Raw genomic sequence first — 16,103 nt, forward strand, 5'->3', positions numbered from 1 at the left:
TCTCACTCGGCGTACACGCCAGTGCTCGGGGTATTGATTTTCGGGTTAACGTAATAGATAGTCTTCTGCTGATGTGAAATGATAGTCTATGCTTGTTGCAATGGTCTTCCGACCTCCATCTTGGATCGACGTACACAAGTAACCATGGGTAGTGTTGTGACTGCTGAATGACACTAAAATATATGATTAGTGATAAGTATCCCGATGTTTTCCCATTTAACCTTTTCATCAAACTCCTCTCTACTTTCCTCGCACTACCACTATGCCTTGCTTCAGGGCCAAATCACTGATTGATATATGGTAAACCGACACACACACGGCAGGTGCCTACAAAATGGTGTCCTCTCAGATCATACTCGTCCAGTTGAACTGGATCTCACCCTCCCATCACCGTCGAGCCCAGCTTTCTCAGGCACGATTATCAGCCTAATTCTTCCCAAATAACGCTTAAAGCAATGCGGGAACCCTTCTTTTGAGGGCTCTACAATGGTCTGTGACAACAGGCTAGTTCGACTCAATGGAGACATGGTTGTCAGCGAGACTGCATGGTCTGAGCACTTGCCGGCCCGCTTAACCAACGCTCGCAATTCGTTCCTCACAACCAATCATCTTTCACTCCTATATTACTAGATTCTGATTATTTCAACAGCTATGAAATTTTGAAATGAATGTTCACCCCTACTATTATGTCTGAACATGGAGAAAAGGGGAGTGACCGTCACACAGCCGGGGAACTACGACGCAGAAGGAGGACCCCGTTTCGATTGCTGTCATTCGTTCTTAAATATCTGATTGCAAACACTCATTAACATTCATTAACTGCCCGATTAGCTCAGCTGGTTAGAGCGTCGTACTAATATCTTCTCTTGAGATATCAAGTAATGCGAAGGTCAACAGTTCAATCCTGTTATTGGGCATCTTCTTTTACTTTTTCTCTTTTTTGCGCAACCTGGTTCTACCTAGTTTCAGTTGAGTCATTCATCCATAGCATCTTGCAGATAGTGTGAGTGCATGTCTGTTTTTTCCCGTTTCCGATACGTGAATGAACGTTAGAAAAATAACAATCGTAACTATTTGTTCTTTTAGTTAAAGGTTGGAGTACGAGAGTGGAAGAAAAGCTACCTAGGTAGGTTTACTCGTTAGGTCTTCAGAACCGACCTATATAAAGCTCCTTCCTACCTTTGCGAACTTTATTATCAAGCCCGCTCGTTGTTGCGTCTTTTCAGTTACTTATCTTCATAAAACAACTATACTGGAAGTACATGTGTTACCTGACAACGGCACCTGTCTTTCAAGTGGAATTGATAACGCGACTGTTTGAACTGTAGGCATGATGTCTTCTCATCCAAAACGACAATGCACTCGTCGGTATCTACTGCAAAAGAGTGAGCAGAACGGAGCGATGCAACCCGAAGATGTACGCAAGGAAAGGGGGAAAAATGCAAAAAAAGACATACAACACCAGGGATTCGCTGGTCGTCACCGACCCAACTACTAGTCTGGCCCTCACTGGCTTATCTATGGGAGAGCGGACGGGATCCCGAGTTTTCCAGTGGGTATGGTCGTATGTGCTTGTTTTGCACATGTTGAGCACTTATATTTGCTGGCGTAGCATGCTTTCTCTTGCTTGTCTCGTTTCCCCTCACGTCCGTCACGGTGAACCGATCTAAACCGATTGACTCAAAACGGAATTCTCGCTAGCGAACGATTACTAATGTATAATTGCAGACGCTGTCACGCATTAATAGAAATTCGATGTGAGAGAATGCATACGAGCAGTGACTGAGAGGTGGAGGGAAAATTCCAGTTCACTCCCTTCGACTGCTTTAAACACTTCCTATCAGGCAGCATGAGTGCACTCAACACCAGTGAGGCTCTGACACCCCGGTATACCTAGTGTAAATCCACTCGAATATTTTCCAATATATCATCAGGCAAAAAGTGCAGTATCTCAACATTCCGAGCTACTTTACTTACTATGTTTCTATCGTTCGTCCCCAGCCCGGTTCGCGACAATGAACACAACGAACGCCGTTGGTGCTTGTCCATATGTACGCCACGTACTCTGAAGAGGCATGCAACGGGTCTTTCCACGAAGAAGATGAGGTCAAGATACGCGACAAGTTGCGGCGAGCGGGTTTAGCACTGGCACCATGACTGAAAAGTGACAGAACCATAGCCAGCCAGACAGTAGATGATATGTTTGGGAGGGACCGAAGTGAGGGGGTCGGTCTAGGCGCCATCTTGTCTGTTAAAGAAAAGCTAGTGCTCGGCTTTCTTGGTTTGATTAGGTTGAGGAAGGGGAGCAAAAAGAGAGTATGATGCGAGGTTCAGATACTTATGAGAACATCCCTGGATGGTCAAGACGGTGACCATGCGAGATGCGTGTCGAGAGAATTTGAAAGTTGGGCTTCTAGACCTCCGTCCCCATATGGGCAGTACTTATTGGATGGCTTGTTGTTGGAGGCCAATGCGTCTCTTCATGGTTGATGTCAGTTTAAACAGAGGAGGGCGCTGTCTCGGTGATCTTGCCGTTGTGACAAAGGCACGAGAGGTTCGTCGGTCGTTGCTGATAATCACGCAAAGTTATTCTACAATTGCTTCCCGTCGTCTTTAGTTGTAGATGTTCCATTGATTAAAGAAACGCGAATGGAAAAATGGAACGTACAGGAAGAGTACTATCAGAATGAGGAGCTCGTCAGTGGCGATTGACTGAATGTAGTGTGAAGACGTGAGGGTGACGGGAAGGATCGACACATCGTTGTCCTCGCCCATGACGTCATTGGACCCTTAATGCGCCACAACAGTCGTGTTACGCCTTCTTTCGAACTTGCTCATCGTCGCGCACTCGGAAGTGATGGGAATTTTCCGGTCTGGTGACTGGTGATCTCACGGTTCCTTCCATCATGACGGAAAATGAAGTGGTTCCATTGAACGACAACGGATCCAATTCTTGCCGGGGAGGTAGAAATAGGTCAACCCCCCATTCACGGCATGTTGACCGAACCGAAACCACAACACCAACATCAATCTTCATCTACCTAATTTTTTTCCACCGCGCCATCCTGATTGCGTGAACTGAAGTCACCTCAATACCTCTTAATATTCACATTCTCAGAGAACTGAATCGAGCTCCCTACGAAACCCCACATCCAAGCCTTCAAGATGCAAAACTCAATGTCACAAGCATACGCGGCACCTCCCTCGATCCCCAACACGTCGACAGAAAAGCCCCATTATGATGCCCCTACTGCTGCCACTGCGGGCACAACATACCCTCAAGCCGATCCCACAACTGGTGCAACCGCCGCCGCCGGCACAACACCAGCTACCAACCGCCCGACCACAGCAAGCACCTATGGCAACGAAAAGTCGGTAGCCACCACCCCCGCCGTCACTAAGACACGCTTCGGCGCTTCCGACATCATCCTCTTCATTCTCGCCATTTTCATTCCGCCCCTGGCTGTCTTCTTGGACCGCGGCTTCAAGGTTGACTTTTGGATCAACATCCTCCTTACCATCCTGGCCTGGTTCCCTGGCGTCATCCATGCCTGGTATGTCCTCTTCAGGCATCCCACCGGCAGGGACTAGAGGACCAATCCGGAGAGGAAGTCAATAGTGCAATCGCAGACACGCTTGGCTGCCCGGCATCCAGTTGAGCCTTGGGAGAGTTGAACGTCTACGTACTTGAGTTAATCGAGCACTACAAAATTGGGGGAGATGGAGGAACATGGTGCATAATTGGATATTGCAAGAGCATGGCAGAGTCACACGATACCCCTACGCTGTATTTTTTATCATTGCCGGTTTGGTATTTGAGCAAAAATACAGTTTTATCCTACGCACACAAACTCGTCAAACCTGATTGTCTGTCCGCGTTGCCGTTTCCCACTTTCTTCGCAGTTCCCTTCTTGCCGCCAACCCCCTTCTAGTGCCTTTATGGTCCGTCATTAGGAATGCTTAGGGATTCAGGTATCTTGTCCTAGTGGTACCGTCCTGGGGATTATCTTTATGAAAATCAACCGTCTCATATATACCCATGATGTGGGGGGGTTTTGGTAATAGATGGTTGAGGGACTTGGGGCGTTTGATGAGTAGTTGTCCCTCGCAAGTTTCGAAGCGTCTTTATCCAAAGCTTCATCAGGAGATGGATCGAAGCGATGTCGACGCCTACCAAGTATGGGTGTTCATCGCAATCAGCGGATTCAGCCGGACACGGATCAGACATGATTTATGCACATCTCAACGTTATACCTTTCCGCGGTATTGATCACCTTCTTTCGATAAGAGGTGAGCCATCGCAACACTGACTACAAATGCTGGACTATAGATTCAACTGCCATCATCAGGCAAGATGGCCGAGCGGTCTAAGGCGCCACGTTAAGGTAAACCCTTAATTCTCCTCAAGGAAATCCGTGGTCCGAAAGGGCGTGGGTTCGAATCCCACTCTTGTCATAATCATTGTATCAACCGAGCTCGGGTTGAGTCAAATCCTTTTTTTCGAGGTTGATTTTCTTTTTTCATGGCTTACGAGTCATGTCGTGCCCACCCACATGCAAAAAAAGGCTTAAATAGTAATGTCCCAAGCAAGTACAAACTCTTCCTTCTGCAAATAGTATCTACAGAGTAGCCTACTAAGTATAAGCTCTTTTTTTGGCAGTCCGGATTTCGAGTCTTGTACGGAAGTAAGTCACCAGCAAGTGCAAGCTGTTCCCTATAGTGCCCGAATCTTTTGCACCTGCGGAAACATTACTGTACTCCTATGCCGCCGGGGTTTCAATGTTAGCTTATAGGTGGTCAAATGAGGTTAAACAATCACATACGACCATACCCACTGGAAAACTCGGGATCCCGTCCGCTCTCCCATAGATAAGCCAGTGAGGGCCAGACTAGTAGTTGGGTCGGTGACGACCAGCGAATCCCTGGTGTTGTATGTTTTTTGCACCTTCTTTTTATTCGTTGATGTTTTTACCTTTCCTCTTCCCTTTCTATTTTTTTTAGTTTCATCATTTCATGTAAGGTTTGAATGCCTCTATACGTGTTCTCCCTTCACTTCCAGCAGTTATAGTGAAAGTCTCGCTGCACTTGTCTATCTATCGGGCTTCACGTTCACGGCACTTACATCCAATATGTAAAACTCTTCTGGGGTCGGCTTCTCCTCTGACCCAGCTCTAGAAATGAGTGCACGCCTACCTACTCATCTTCAAGGCATAGGGAGTAAGTAATGACCCATGCTTTCTTTTATGCGAAAGTCCCTCTTAATGCAAACACTCAGACCGGTGCCGGAGCTAAGTTGCATCAATGGGGGACATGATTGCACCGGGGATCGGCGCCCTGTCTCCGCTATTCCCATTTGGGCGAAGGGCAAGTTCTCACATGTTACCCCTCGCACCTTCATTCTGAACCTTTCCATGGACAATGTTTTCGACCAGTGGAGATTATGAGGGCAATGCAGTCAATGTAATAAGACCGATGCGTTTGCCCCTCTTTCTCTTTCCCCCCTTCTTTCCCGTCTTTCTTTCCTCTCTTCCACTTGAGACAACTGCCATTGCCGTATCCGACGCATGTTGGCGGAAGCAACGCCTTCTCACATTTTGTGATTTCGGCGGTCTCCCCTCCAAACGCTATCATCCAATTCTCCCACTCACGCGTATCTTGATCTCTTTACTCAGTTCCTACTGTCATTCACTTCAACATTATCAGTCAGCTTGATGATATTCTTCCTGAGCACTCTGATTCAGTTCCCCAACAGCAGAGGCTGGAGATACTAAGCCGACAATGATGGCTCAAATGATCAACCAACAAGCGGCAGCAATCCGCGGAAAGAATTTTTGGGATCTGTTCACTTCCATAACCTCAAAAAGCCAACAACAGCAACCAGTTGATGCACGTGTACCAAGCGCCGGAGTTGACCCAGATCAGCCGCGGCAGGGAACGGGGATACCAACAAAGAAGACGCCGATTACAACGACGACAACGACGATGACGCGGACCACAACCAAGACTAGTAAAGTGACATTCTGGTCCCTACCCCGCGAAATCCGCGACATGATATGGAACGAACTTCTCATCCCAGAAGACGACATCTTCGCAGCCAACATATCGTGCAACTGCCGATGCGACGTTCGAGGCATTCAGGAGCATGTCCGTGAGAGAAACGAGTCGCTGTTTAACAACTCATCTAGAACGTCCGGGAGGTCTGAGGAGATCGTTTATAATTCTCTGCTCTTCAGCTGCCAACCGCCGCTCTTGGCCCATATTTGCTACGAATCCCGCGAGTATGCGCGGAGACGGTACGAGTCGGCGTATAGAAAGGTGCATGCAAGTGTCGATTTTCGTGAGCATCTGGAGGATGCTGAACTGTTCGCGAAGATGGAAGGGAGGCTGCAGTGGCTTTCTAGAAAGGTTGTACGGTATTTACGCTTTGAACTCGGCGACAGCGAGGTGGAGGAGGAGGAAGAAGAAGGAGAAGAAGGAGAAGAAGGAGAAGAAGGAGAAGAAGGAGAAGAAGGAGAAGAAGGAGAAGAAGAAGGAGAAGAGGACAATGACAACATCTCACACGTGCCATCTGAGGAGAACGGCGATCTAGAAGCGCCATTGGGGCAAAACAACAGCCAAGAGTTGCCCCTTATGGATGACGATAATTTAGAGATGGATCTTGGGGGGAATAATCGCCTGGCGGCTTTCCTGCGAAGAAATCTCCGCATCCTTGAGGAAAATCCTCTTGGGGAGGATGATGTTCTGCTCCTCCGCTGTCATCAAGCGATGAGTGCCTCGAAAAGTGTTCGACTAGCCATCCTTGATCTTTTGACGAAGGCTAATGACTATCAGATCAAAGTAGTCTGTGAACTCCCGGGTTATTGGGCTGTTCCTTTAGCCGCGTGGGCAATGGACCCATGGGGGTTGTTTCGCAATCGAACTCCCGGCTGTGAGTTTGACAAGTACGAATTCGGGTATACGAACCGCTTCGTTGACACTCGCAACCTTCTTGACTTCTTTGGCTTCGAGGCCCTTATGAAGTCGTTCCTCTTTGGCTTTGGTCTTTCTGAGGCAGATGAGGCCGTGGACAAGTTTGTCAGCGATACGGAGTACCGAAATCAACTATTGGCGGAATACTTGAAGCCTTTCGAGACCTTGTGGGTCGAGGGAGTAAAGGACATGAAATCGTCACGATATGGACGAATGCCAAAGCTCGGAACCGTTATTGAGGTTTACCTGGGAAGTTAAATCTAGTGCACAGACGTTGATGGAGGCATACTCTTGAAGACTTAGATTGATCGAGCGAGTAACGTGAGATAAATTGAAACAAGGCATAGGTAATTCAATGTTCAAAGCAGGGGATTGGTGACAAGGAGAAGCTAGAGTTTGTTAAATACTTCTAACGTTCATTGGATCTTACCCTCCTAGTTCGTAGACTTGCGAAGAACGGTCTTCCACATTGGTATCCCCGGCCAACCGTGTCATAGTTCTTGAATACCTTATTATGGATTTCAATTGTAGAGTTCGTCGATGTAAGCATACCTACTCACCTACACCAGACACCATGCAGCTTGTCTCTGTCCCCTCCGCCCTTACCGCCCTAAAGGCTACCGCGGCTCAACCCTCGGATTCGAAGACTAACGGTCGGAACCTCGCAAAGCGTGGCGCCGCCTTCTGGATTGGTCAGCCTCTGCTAAGATGAGGAATATTGTGGAAACACTGAGACTATGACCAGCAGAAACAACGAATGCAATGACTTTACCTACCTACTCTGCTAGCCCGGCTACAACAGTAGAGTATATACCTATGTGGAAACTGTGACTGACACCAGATTCGCCAAACAGGTCTCAGGCGTTTTCATGAACCTCTCGGGCATTCATATTGTCAACGGCATTTGTCGCTTCTACTGGTAAGTAGCCTACCCCTCCATCTTCCCCTCCCCCTTCTTCATCTTCTTCCTCCGAGGTGGCTGGCTGGCTGGTTGGATGTGATCATCTTAGATTTCTAACCAACGGAAGGAAGAGAACGATCGCGAGAGAAGAACAAAAAAAAACAAAAAAAACAAGACAGTGGTACAACACGAGAGACCTGAAATACAAAGAATGCGCACTATAGAGGCACGAAACATGTACTCCGATCAGCAACCTTCCTCACGAAGCAAGACATCCCAAGACTCAAACCAAACTTATGACCCTGGGCTCCGGCTCAGCCTCCGCACCTGCTTCTTGCCACCAATCTGGCTTCCAATTCCTCTTCTTGGCGGAACTGTGTTCGTCCAGAAACTCTTCAGGGTCGCCCACTTTCAAGACATACCGCTGTTCCCAGACCCCAAGCCTTTCGTAAAGTTGGTTTTCCTCGTCCACGCAACGGAGCACCAAGCCCATATAGTGTCCAGACCGACCTATGTATTTCATCATACGCAGACAGTAAAACGTTGGCTCAGCAGATCCTTCAGGATATTCTTTACGAAACCAGTCGTGGAAGGCGAGAAGCCCAAAGTCACACCAGAAGTGGCGCCAGTTACAGTGGATTTTGGGGAGAAACATTCCCACCTCCCCTGTAATCAACAGTGACGGTGGGATTGGAATGAGAATGCCTTCCACTTTGAGTTCGTAGTAGCGCCTTTTTTCGGTGGGATGCTGAGGCTTCTGTTGTCCGTTTGCTATCTTGTTTTGTGCAAAAGGCTCGCCGACAGGACGTAACAAGAAGGCGCTATCCGGGTAGAGCTGCTCCTCGCCTGATCCGGGGCCGTGGAGGGAGAGGTTCACCCTCTCACTGAAATCATTGTATCTTACATTGATACGATGCCGCTCATCGCTTAGCGAGGCCCATGACCATGTTGGGAAAAGCCACTTTTCGCTGCTCCAATTCGTCTTGATGGTATCTGGACCAACTCGCAGTCGCTCGTGGCCGTGGATTCTTATTGTCCAGAGCAGGTCTTTGGTAAATGAGCCCGACCAAAGTCCCCCAAAGTAGCGCTCGCCAGGCCTCATGTGCTGCAAATATCCAGCAAGCCCCTCAATTGCTATGAGTCTGTCACTCGCAAAACTAATGTCGGTTTGGTGGCCATAGCGACCGACTAGCAATTGCCATTTGGCCCATGGAAGTGATTTATCAAACTTGCTCTTGACCCGTGAAACTGAAGTGTCTAGCTGAGTTCCAGCCCCATGTTTGGTAGCTCTCGCAGGGAGTTTGAAGAAAGCAGTTTGTCTGCCTGCTATATCCATGCTCGGCCCTGAAGCGAGGTCACGTCGGCCACATTGGAATGAATGGTAGCCTCGACAGAGCAACATAGCCTCGCGACCTAAGAAATGCAGACTGCGTGGCGACACAAGGGTCTCCTGATAAACCCATGCACGGGATTCGAGAAGATATTTCTCGTCGTGATTGTGGTGTTCCTCGGCGTAGAGATAGGAATGGGAACCATCGGGCATAGTATCAAAACTGATAAGACGCTGCTTGACAGGAGCGAAGAGACCTCCCTGGCAATCAGGAGAAGCCATTGCACCCAGAGTGACGTATGAACCAGCAAAAATCGTACACATGGAGGCGGACTCTCGCTCCCAGTCCTCTCTCACCATCTTGGCGTGACTTTCCATATCTTTACTTGGATCTGCTTGAACAATGCACAAGGAGTCGATCCACAGATATGAGACGCCAAGGTCTTTGGTTAACTCGACCGCATCCCGGAATGTGCGTGGGAGATCCTCAATCGAGATACCCTCATTCATATACTCTTCGAGATTATGAGCGGTGAGTTTGGTACTCATAAGACCCGGATCACCCCAGCAATGACTGAGTGTGATATACGTTCCACTAGCCCCATTGGTTGATATGATACGCACTCTTTGAGGTGCATAGTTGACGTCAACAACGCGGGTCGGAAGATTCGACACCGAAGTATCTTCGCAGGTGTTGTGTTTTTTCAAACAGGCATTGATTTGCCTAGCTATCCATGTAAGAGACTTGGCTCGGATTGAGGCATCGATCGAAGAAAGGGGTTTCAGCACCGCCGTCCATGGCGTGTAGGGGGGTCTTGTATCTGGTGAGTGTTAGTTGGAAGATGTGGAGGCGTGGACATCAGTGAAATATTCTGTGATGCCTTGGTAGCATGGTATCTAATTACAATCATGGCCAACTAAGCGTAGAGCTCGGTCGGGGGATTCGTTTGTAAGAGCATAAATAAACTGACCGGTGGTAAAGAATCGGAGATTAAGCTCTCGATGTCGATAGCTGCCGGGTCGATACAGCTCTATTTCTGCACAGCCATTATAGATTCCCCTAAACCTGATCTCCTCCGCATGCAAGAACCCTTCTGCGCCAACAAAATGTTCAAAGGTAAGCAGAATGGACCAGCAGGTCCAACATCCTTCCATTGCTGAGTTGTGTATTTCCATGGGCTTCCGCTGATATGGGCGCACTTTTGTGTCATCTTTACTGACATCGCAGCAAAGATCACAATATTTGCGCCACGGATAGTCCTGTGGACTGGTTTCAGGTGCTTTCGTCTCTGAGGGTTCTTGGGGTTCCATGGATACAAAGTTCTGGTTTAAGAAGCGGGCGAATGATATGGTTATGGCGGGACAGAGAACAAGACAGACTGACGGACAGATGATAAACCATTCAACTCGCAACGAGAGAGAGAATTGTCAAGCAAACCAGACATGGTAGATAAACACGCAGAAGAAACGTGACTTACCTTGCGCTTACCTGAGTGGCTGACGCGCCATTTATGCATTTGGGCCGATGCTACCATAGATCTCAGACTCGACAGACGACCCCTCAGCGTCAAGCCAAGGACAGGCGAAAGGGACGGAGGTGTAGCAAGGGCGACGCCGAAAAGGAAGGAAAAAAAAAAAAAAAAAAAAAAAAAAAAAAAAAAAAAAAAAAGTACTTCATTCTGAGACTGTAACGGAAAAGTGAAAAGAGAGATTTGGGCAGCTTTGGAAATACTAAAAGGGAGTGGTGATGGGAAACGGAAGCCCACTCATTGAATGGGCGACAAGGATGCAAGAAGATGGTGATAACAATGGCGATGCAAACCAACCAACAAGTTGATGAAAAGGACGGGAAGGAACCTAGTGCGCCCCTACAAATGTCCCAAAAGCTAAATGAGAGAGATAGAATGGGATGGAAACAGTAGATGTTAAAAGTTGGGCGACGAGCGTTATCGCCGCACACCCTCCCATCTTCCATTTTGTAGGCAAGTTAGTAGTCCAGACGTGCCCTCCCCAAACATGCTCCAAGAGCTGCCTAGCTACCTCACGATGACTCGACAATTTTAATGATTGCCAGACAAAGAAGGGTCGCTAGGTAGGTAAGTAGACATGACACAATGTGAGGCTGAGCTTATCCTTGAAAGCTTGTTGTCTGATCTTGAAGTCTACTCGTGTCCGATAAGGGCAAAAATTTGGTGACACCTATATGATATCCCAAGTGATACTCTAGAACATCCCACTTCAATGTTTTCTAACAGGATTCAGTGCTAGAAGACAAGGGACAGGCATACAAACAAATCAAAGCACACACAAATAATCACCACGCGCAATGAACATACATATACAACATATACACACAACGCAAAGTATGAACGGAACGTATGTACGTGTAACACGTATTCTCTTCATTATCATTATTCGTAACTCATCAAATCGTTAACCATAGCCAACCGAGTATTCCTAACCAAAATATCGAAACAATACGCTCTTCTCTAAGCTTACCCTAATTACTATCATTGCGCCTCAGTCCGCGTACGTGGCATTTCCAGTCCCAACACCAAGGCTCGAGAAAAAAATCGAGTTATTAGAGGTAACAAAACCAAACCTGGCTCGTCACCTGTCCTCCGGAAGAAGCCTTGTCTATGCAAAAATAAAGACCAACCGCATTACTTCGTTCCCGTGTTGGTGAGTGTGTGTATAGCGTATAAGTAGTGTGCGCTGAACTACATCCGTCTAAAGATATGTCTGCCCTTCCTAGACAATCTTGCTGTCATCTGCACCCAGTTTGTAGGACTTTCCAACCATGGGATCAGCATAAATTTCATGACCACTTCCGGTCGCGCCGTCGCTGTCGTACGTAACCCTGAGGTCCTCAATCTCGTCACCAACTTCCATCCACTTGTCGCTAACGGCCGGGACGGGGAAGAAGTGGCAAAGAAGCGAGTAAACGCCACCAGAGACGAGAAAACCGGCAAAGAAGTTGACGTTGTAAATGTAGGTGGCTCCAATCGGAACTTTCCTTCCAACTGCTCCGGCAAAGCCGACCACGTTGATCAAAATACCGGCAATGTAGGCGGCATAGGCGCGCCAGTGGATACCCCAGGTGTAATAGTAGGGTCCGGTTTTGCGTCCATCGTAGAGTTCCTTGATTTCGAGATAACCGCGGCGAACAACGTAGTAGTCGAAGATTATGACACCGGCGATCGAGGAGAGGAATACGCTATAGGCCGAGAGGTAGGTGGTGAACTGGTTGTTGGATTTGAGAAGGGTCCAGGGGTTCATCGCTAGACCGACCGCCGCGCAAATATAACCGCCACGGCGAATGTTGATCCAGCGAGGCAACAAGGCAGTCAGATCAGCGCCGGCGGATACCGAGTTGGCGGCGATGTTGGTACCGAGCTGGGCGAGCGAGAAGGCGAAAGCGATGACGAAGACGCCGAAGCGCTCGGCCGAATTGCCTTCATCTAGAAATTTCTCCAGCAGTTCGAGCGGATCCCAGACAGCTTCGCCGTAAATCGAAAACGAACAGGATGAGACAAGAATACCGATGAGCGAAGTGATGGCGAAGCCCGTGGGAATCGTCAAGAGCTGGGGCCAGAGCGCGTCTTTGGGCTTCCTGGCGTAACGAGAAAAGTCCGGGTCGTTGACGATGAGCGTGGCAAAGTTGGCGATCGAAGTCATGATGCCCTTGACAAACTCCCAGGCAAGATCGCTGCCCTTCAGGGAAGACGGCTGGCGAATGATGGGGCCAATGTCGCCGGCACGGACAATGGCCCAGATCATGAAGGCAATGGCGGCGGAGGGGACAAAGTAGGCCTTGACGGTAAACAGATGGCGGATTTTGTGGACAGGGAACCAGATGGCGGGCAATGAGCAGAGCCAGAAGATGAAGAAAGAGACAAAGTCGGCTGTCGTGGTGCCTGATGTAGGAGAGAAGGTGTTGGGAATCGTGTCACGGTCCTGAACCTTACAGTTAGAATGAACATGGTGTTAGGGGATCGATATAAAGAGTCACTTACCCATGCCTTCCAGATGGATCGGATCATGAGATACACACAGTGACCTCCGATATAAGCCTGAACACCATACCATATACAAGCTGTTTCCACCAAAGTTAGCAAAGAGCACTCATGAAATGAGAAAATTCACCATGTATGAATCAACACGAGACGATGGAAGGAGTGAAAGCCACATACCCATGGCAGCTCTGTTGAGGACAGGCCAAAAGCTACCCCAGATGCCGAAGGAGGATCTGCTGGCGACGGGGAAACCAATGTGATAAGTAGCACCAATGCGGCCGGTCAAGCAGATGAAGCAGCCCGAGATGGCATAACCGATCCAAACACACAGCCACGATTGCCACCATGACAGGCCATTGAACATCATGGACGACGAAATCATCCACGTGTTGATGTTGAACGAGTCAGCAATCCAAAAGCCGACAAAGTTCCAAGCACCCCATGTTCGACGCTCGGCCTCCACGGGCTTCAGGTCGTGGTTCGTCAACTGTTGTGAGGGAAACGGCAAGTGTCAGTCTTGGGCTGTGGCAATTCCAACAGATGCGAATGCGATGAGACCGAGTGAAGAGCGAGTGTCTATCATGTGATTATCAGGGCAAAGAGACAAGGTTTCGCACCATCAATTGGGCTGTGGTGAGCCCGGGCTCGGCCTCGACGGCCAGCCGTTTTGACCAGCGTCTTACGGCGCTGAGTTTCTCTGCCATCCTGCCTTTTCTGGTGATTATTGTTTGGTGAGAGGACCTGAGCTGGTCAGGTAGTTGGCGGCGTGGTCGTCGACACGAGAGGCGAGGGAGGGGCACTGGTTCGGTGGTGGAAGCACGAGATTTTTCTTCTCTCGAAGCAACACACGAACTTCTTTCTCTCTCTCTCTTCCTCTCTCTCTCCCCTTTTTCTCGCGGGCCGTGGGCTTGTTTGGCAGTTCTGTTTTTTGGCTAGAGGATCCGGTGGAGGTGGCGCGGCAACGGGTAAATGCGGGGGAACAGCAGTCGAGCAAAAAGCCGAGTAAAAGGAGGGCTGGACAACGACGTTGACCCTTTCCTTTTCCCGCCAACGGAGACCGGGTGTAAGGAGCGAAGACCGATGAAGATTTGGTCGGTCGATTGGTACCGATTGTAGCCTTCTTTCCAAGCAGACAAGGCAGGGATTCCCACTTGGTTCTTTTCTTCAAAGGGGAACCTGGACGATTTGTTGACTCGACGAACAACCGGGGTGGAGCACGGAATGTTGCCAAATATGACCAGAAAATAGAAAGGGACCGGAGCAGGCTGACGGGAGGTATATGCTCCGCGGGTCTCGTTGTGTTGAGTCGGAGGGTTGGTGTTCGACGGGTGGAAAAGGTGTGGTGGCAAAGCTTCACTTGTGATATTGACAGACGAGAAGGAGACGAATGGATGGGAAGGGGGCAATACCTTGATTTTATCTGCATCGAAGACGCTCTCTGGCAATGCTCTGTGATGCAGTGGTGGTTGTCAGGTACCACCGTACCACTGACATACAATATTGACATGATATCAGGCCGAGCAATGTAACACTATCTCACAGAGATACCCAGACCTACCCTGCCTGCAGAACGCATGTCATGTGGGGCAAAGTGTGCTTCCTTTGTTCAATTCCCGGTTGGGGTAGAATCGGGAGAGTGTCGTACTACTATCGTCTCGCTCGCCGAGTGTGTTGATGTGGAAAAGCCGAGTCGAGCCCCCCGGAGCCCCCACGCGGCGCCACGCTAGCATGACCAGGCAGCTGCTAGGGTCTCCTCGCTGGAGAACGAAAGGGGAGAAGTGAGGTCCATCTTCACCCAAATGGGGATAGGTGAACCACGGATTCATGGGCTCAAGGGGGGATTGGAAGTCTCGTCCGTTGAGGCAGAGAACCAAAGACAGCCATGGGCGGTCTAAGGGAAAAAAAAAAAAAAAAATGAATATCAAAAAAGAAAAAAGTATATCCAAAAAATGTGTTGCAGATGATATCAGAAGCAGTGAAGATCATGTATGGTTTCGGACTGAATCCAGCCACGCGGGGCATCCAACGGTACACTACACTACACTACTAAGTAGTGTAGCGGACGTGCGACGGTAGTAGCGTCAGTCCGCCCATTCGAGCAAAGAAGCACGTTGTTGCTGGCGGGCACGGAAGAACAACCACCTAGTATAGGCAGCGAGTGAAGGCACCAAAAAAAAAGGCCGCTGGTGACGGCGTGGCAACACATTGGATTGGATGTTTTCCAGCTGATCAAGCTTGGACCGGACTCAGCTTCCCTCAATTCCCTCATCATGATTCGTCCATCTGTTATCGGCTGTCGATGGCTAGGTAGCAGCACTTGACAGAAATGGCTCGCCTTCTTGGCAGCAGCCATGCAGGGCTCTTTGTGCTAGAAAGCGTCACCAGGCCTGATGGGGCTTAGTGCCCGCTAAAGGGCCAGAGATAAGCAAATAAGCTATCTTGCGGCTATCTCACTCTATCTTGCCCCGCACCACTGGTCTGAACCTAAAAGAGATTACCTTTACTCGATCCCATCGAGTCACCCTAAAAGTTTCCATTTGAAAACCACCAGGCCAACCACAAGTACCATATGTAGCAATCATCCGTTCTTTCCCATTGCCATGTCCAAGCACGGGCCCGACCGGCTAACACCTAGTGATGGCCGTTGCCAGCCTCTCGGGCCGGCCAGGCAGGGATCCCAATCTGTCAACGACTCGTCGACGAACTCTTCTTAACCGAACATGGTAATAAGTCGTAAGAGTCCTCTTTTCATACAACCAAGGCCTGTGACCAATGAGGTTTCGCAAACACTAGATACTTGATATTACTTTACCCGTATCTTAGCAGTACGCCAGAAGCTCACTAACCGAACCACTAACTGTTTAGATTCTAGGTGTCGTAAAGTCTT

The 16,103-nt window shown here is 48.9% G+C and overlaps 4 protein-coding genes and 4 non-coding genes across 8 annotated transcripts; 5 read left to right on the forward strand and 3 right to left on the reverse strand.

Moving 5' to 3' along the window:
• The first annotated feature begins 821 nt into the window (after positions 1-821).
• On the forward strand, positions 822-917 carry NCU15184. The gene has a single exon. It is a non-coding gene; the product is annotated as a tRNA-Ile (tRNA).
• Positions 918-1,451: 534 nt separating this feature from the next.
• NCU15637 lies at positions 1,452-1,566 on the reverse strand. The gene has a single exon (XR_897896.1). It is a non-coding gene; the product is annotated as a 5S ribosomal RNA (ribosomal RNA).
• Positions 1,567-2,849: 1,283 nt separating this feature from the next.
• On the forward strand, positions 2,850-3,878 carry NCU07337 (hypothetical protein). The gene has a single exon (XM_957402.3). The coding sequence runs from the start codon at positions 3,166-3,168 to the stop codon at positions 3,589-3,591; it is 426 nt and encodes a 141-aa protein (XP_962495.3). The 5' UTR covers positions 2,850-3,165; the 3' UTR covers positions 3,592-3,878.
• A 470-nt stretch (positions 3,879-4,348) lies between these two features.
• NCU15185 lies at positions 4,349-4,455 on the forward strand. The gene has a single exon. It is a non-coding gene; the product is annotated as a tRNA-Leu (tRNA).
• A 366-nt stretch (positions 4,456-4,821) lies between these two features.
• NCU15638 lies at positions 4,822-4,937 on the forward strand. Its single transcript, XR_897897.1, has one exon. It is a non-coding gene; the product is annotated as a 5S ribosomal RNA (ribosomal RNA).
• Positions 4,938-5,411: 474 nt separating this feature from the next.
• On the forward strand, positions 5,412-7,347 carry NCU07336 (hypothetical protein). Its single transcript, XM_957401.3, has one exon. It carries the CDS (start codon positions 5,779-5,781, stop codon positions 7,225-7,227), a length of 1,449 nt encoding a protein of 482 aa, XP_962494.3. The 5' UTR covers positions 5,412-5,778; the 3' UTR covers positions 7,228-7,347.
• A 373-nt stretch (positions 7,348-7,720) lies between these two features.
• Positions 7,721-10,389, reverse strand: NCU07335 (hypothetical protein). Its single transcript, XM_957400.2, has 2 exons — positions 10,172-10,389; positions 7,721-10,021 (listed from the first exon to the last, which is right to left on the reverse strand). The coding sequence occupies exons 1-2, from the start codon at positions 10,374-10,376 to the stop codon at positions 8,154-8,156; spliced, it is 2,073 nt and encodes a 690-aa protein (XP_962493.2). The 5' UTR covers positions 10,377-10,389; the 3' UTR covers positions 7,721-8,153.
• Positions 10,390-11,580: 1,191 nt separating this feature from the next.
• NCU07334 (uracil permease) lies at positions 11,581-14,962 on the reverse strand. The gene is made up of 4 exons (XM_957399.2): positions 13,834-14,962; positions 13,394-13,703; positions 13,217-13,296; positions 11,581-13,157 (listed from the first exon to the last, which is right to left on the reverse strand). The coding sequence occupies exons 1-4, from the start codon at positions 13,918-13,920 to the stop codon at positions 11,952-11,954; spliced, it is 1,683 nt and encodes a 560-aa protein (XP_962492.1). The 5' UTR covers positions 13,921-14,962; the 3' UTR covers positions 11,581-11,951.
• Between the last annotated feature and the right edge of the window lie 1,141 nt (positions 14,963-16,103).

The sequence above is a fragment of the Neurospora crassa genome, linkage group IV, assembly GCF_000182925.2.
Source record: "Neurospora crassa OR74A linkage group IV, whole genome shotgun sequence".
In the NCBI taxonomy this organism is placed as follows: Eukaryota; Fungi; Ascomycota; class Sordariomycetes; order Sordariales; family Sordariaceae; genus Neurospora; species Neurospora crassa.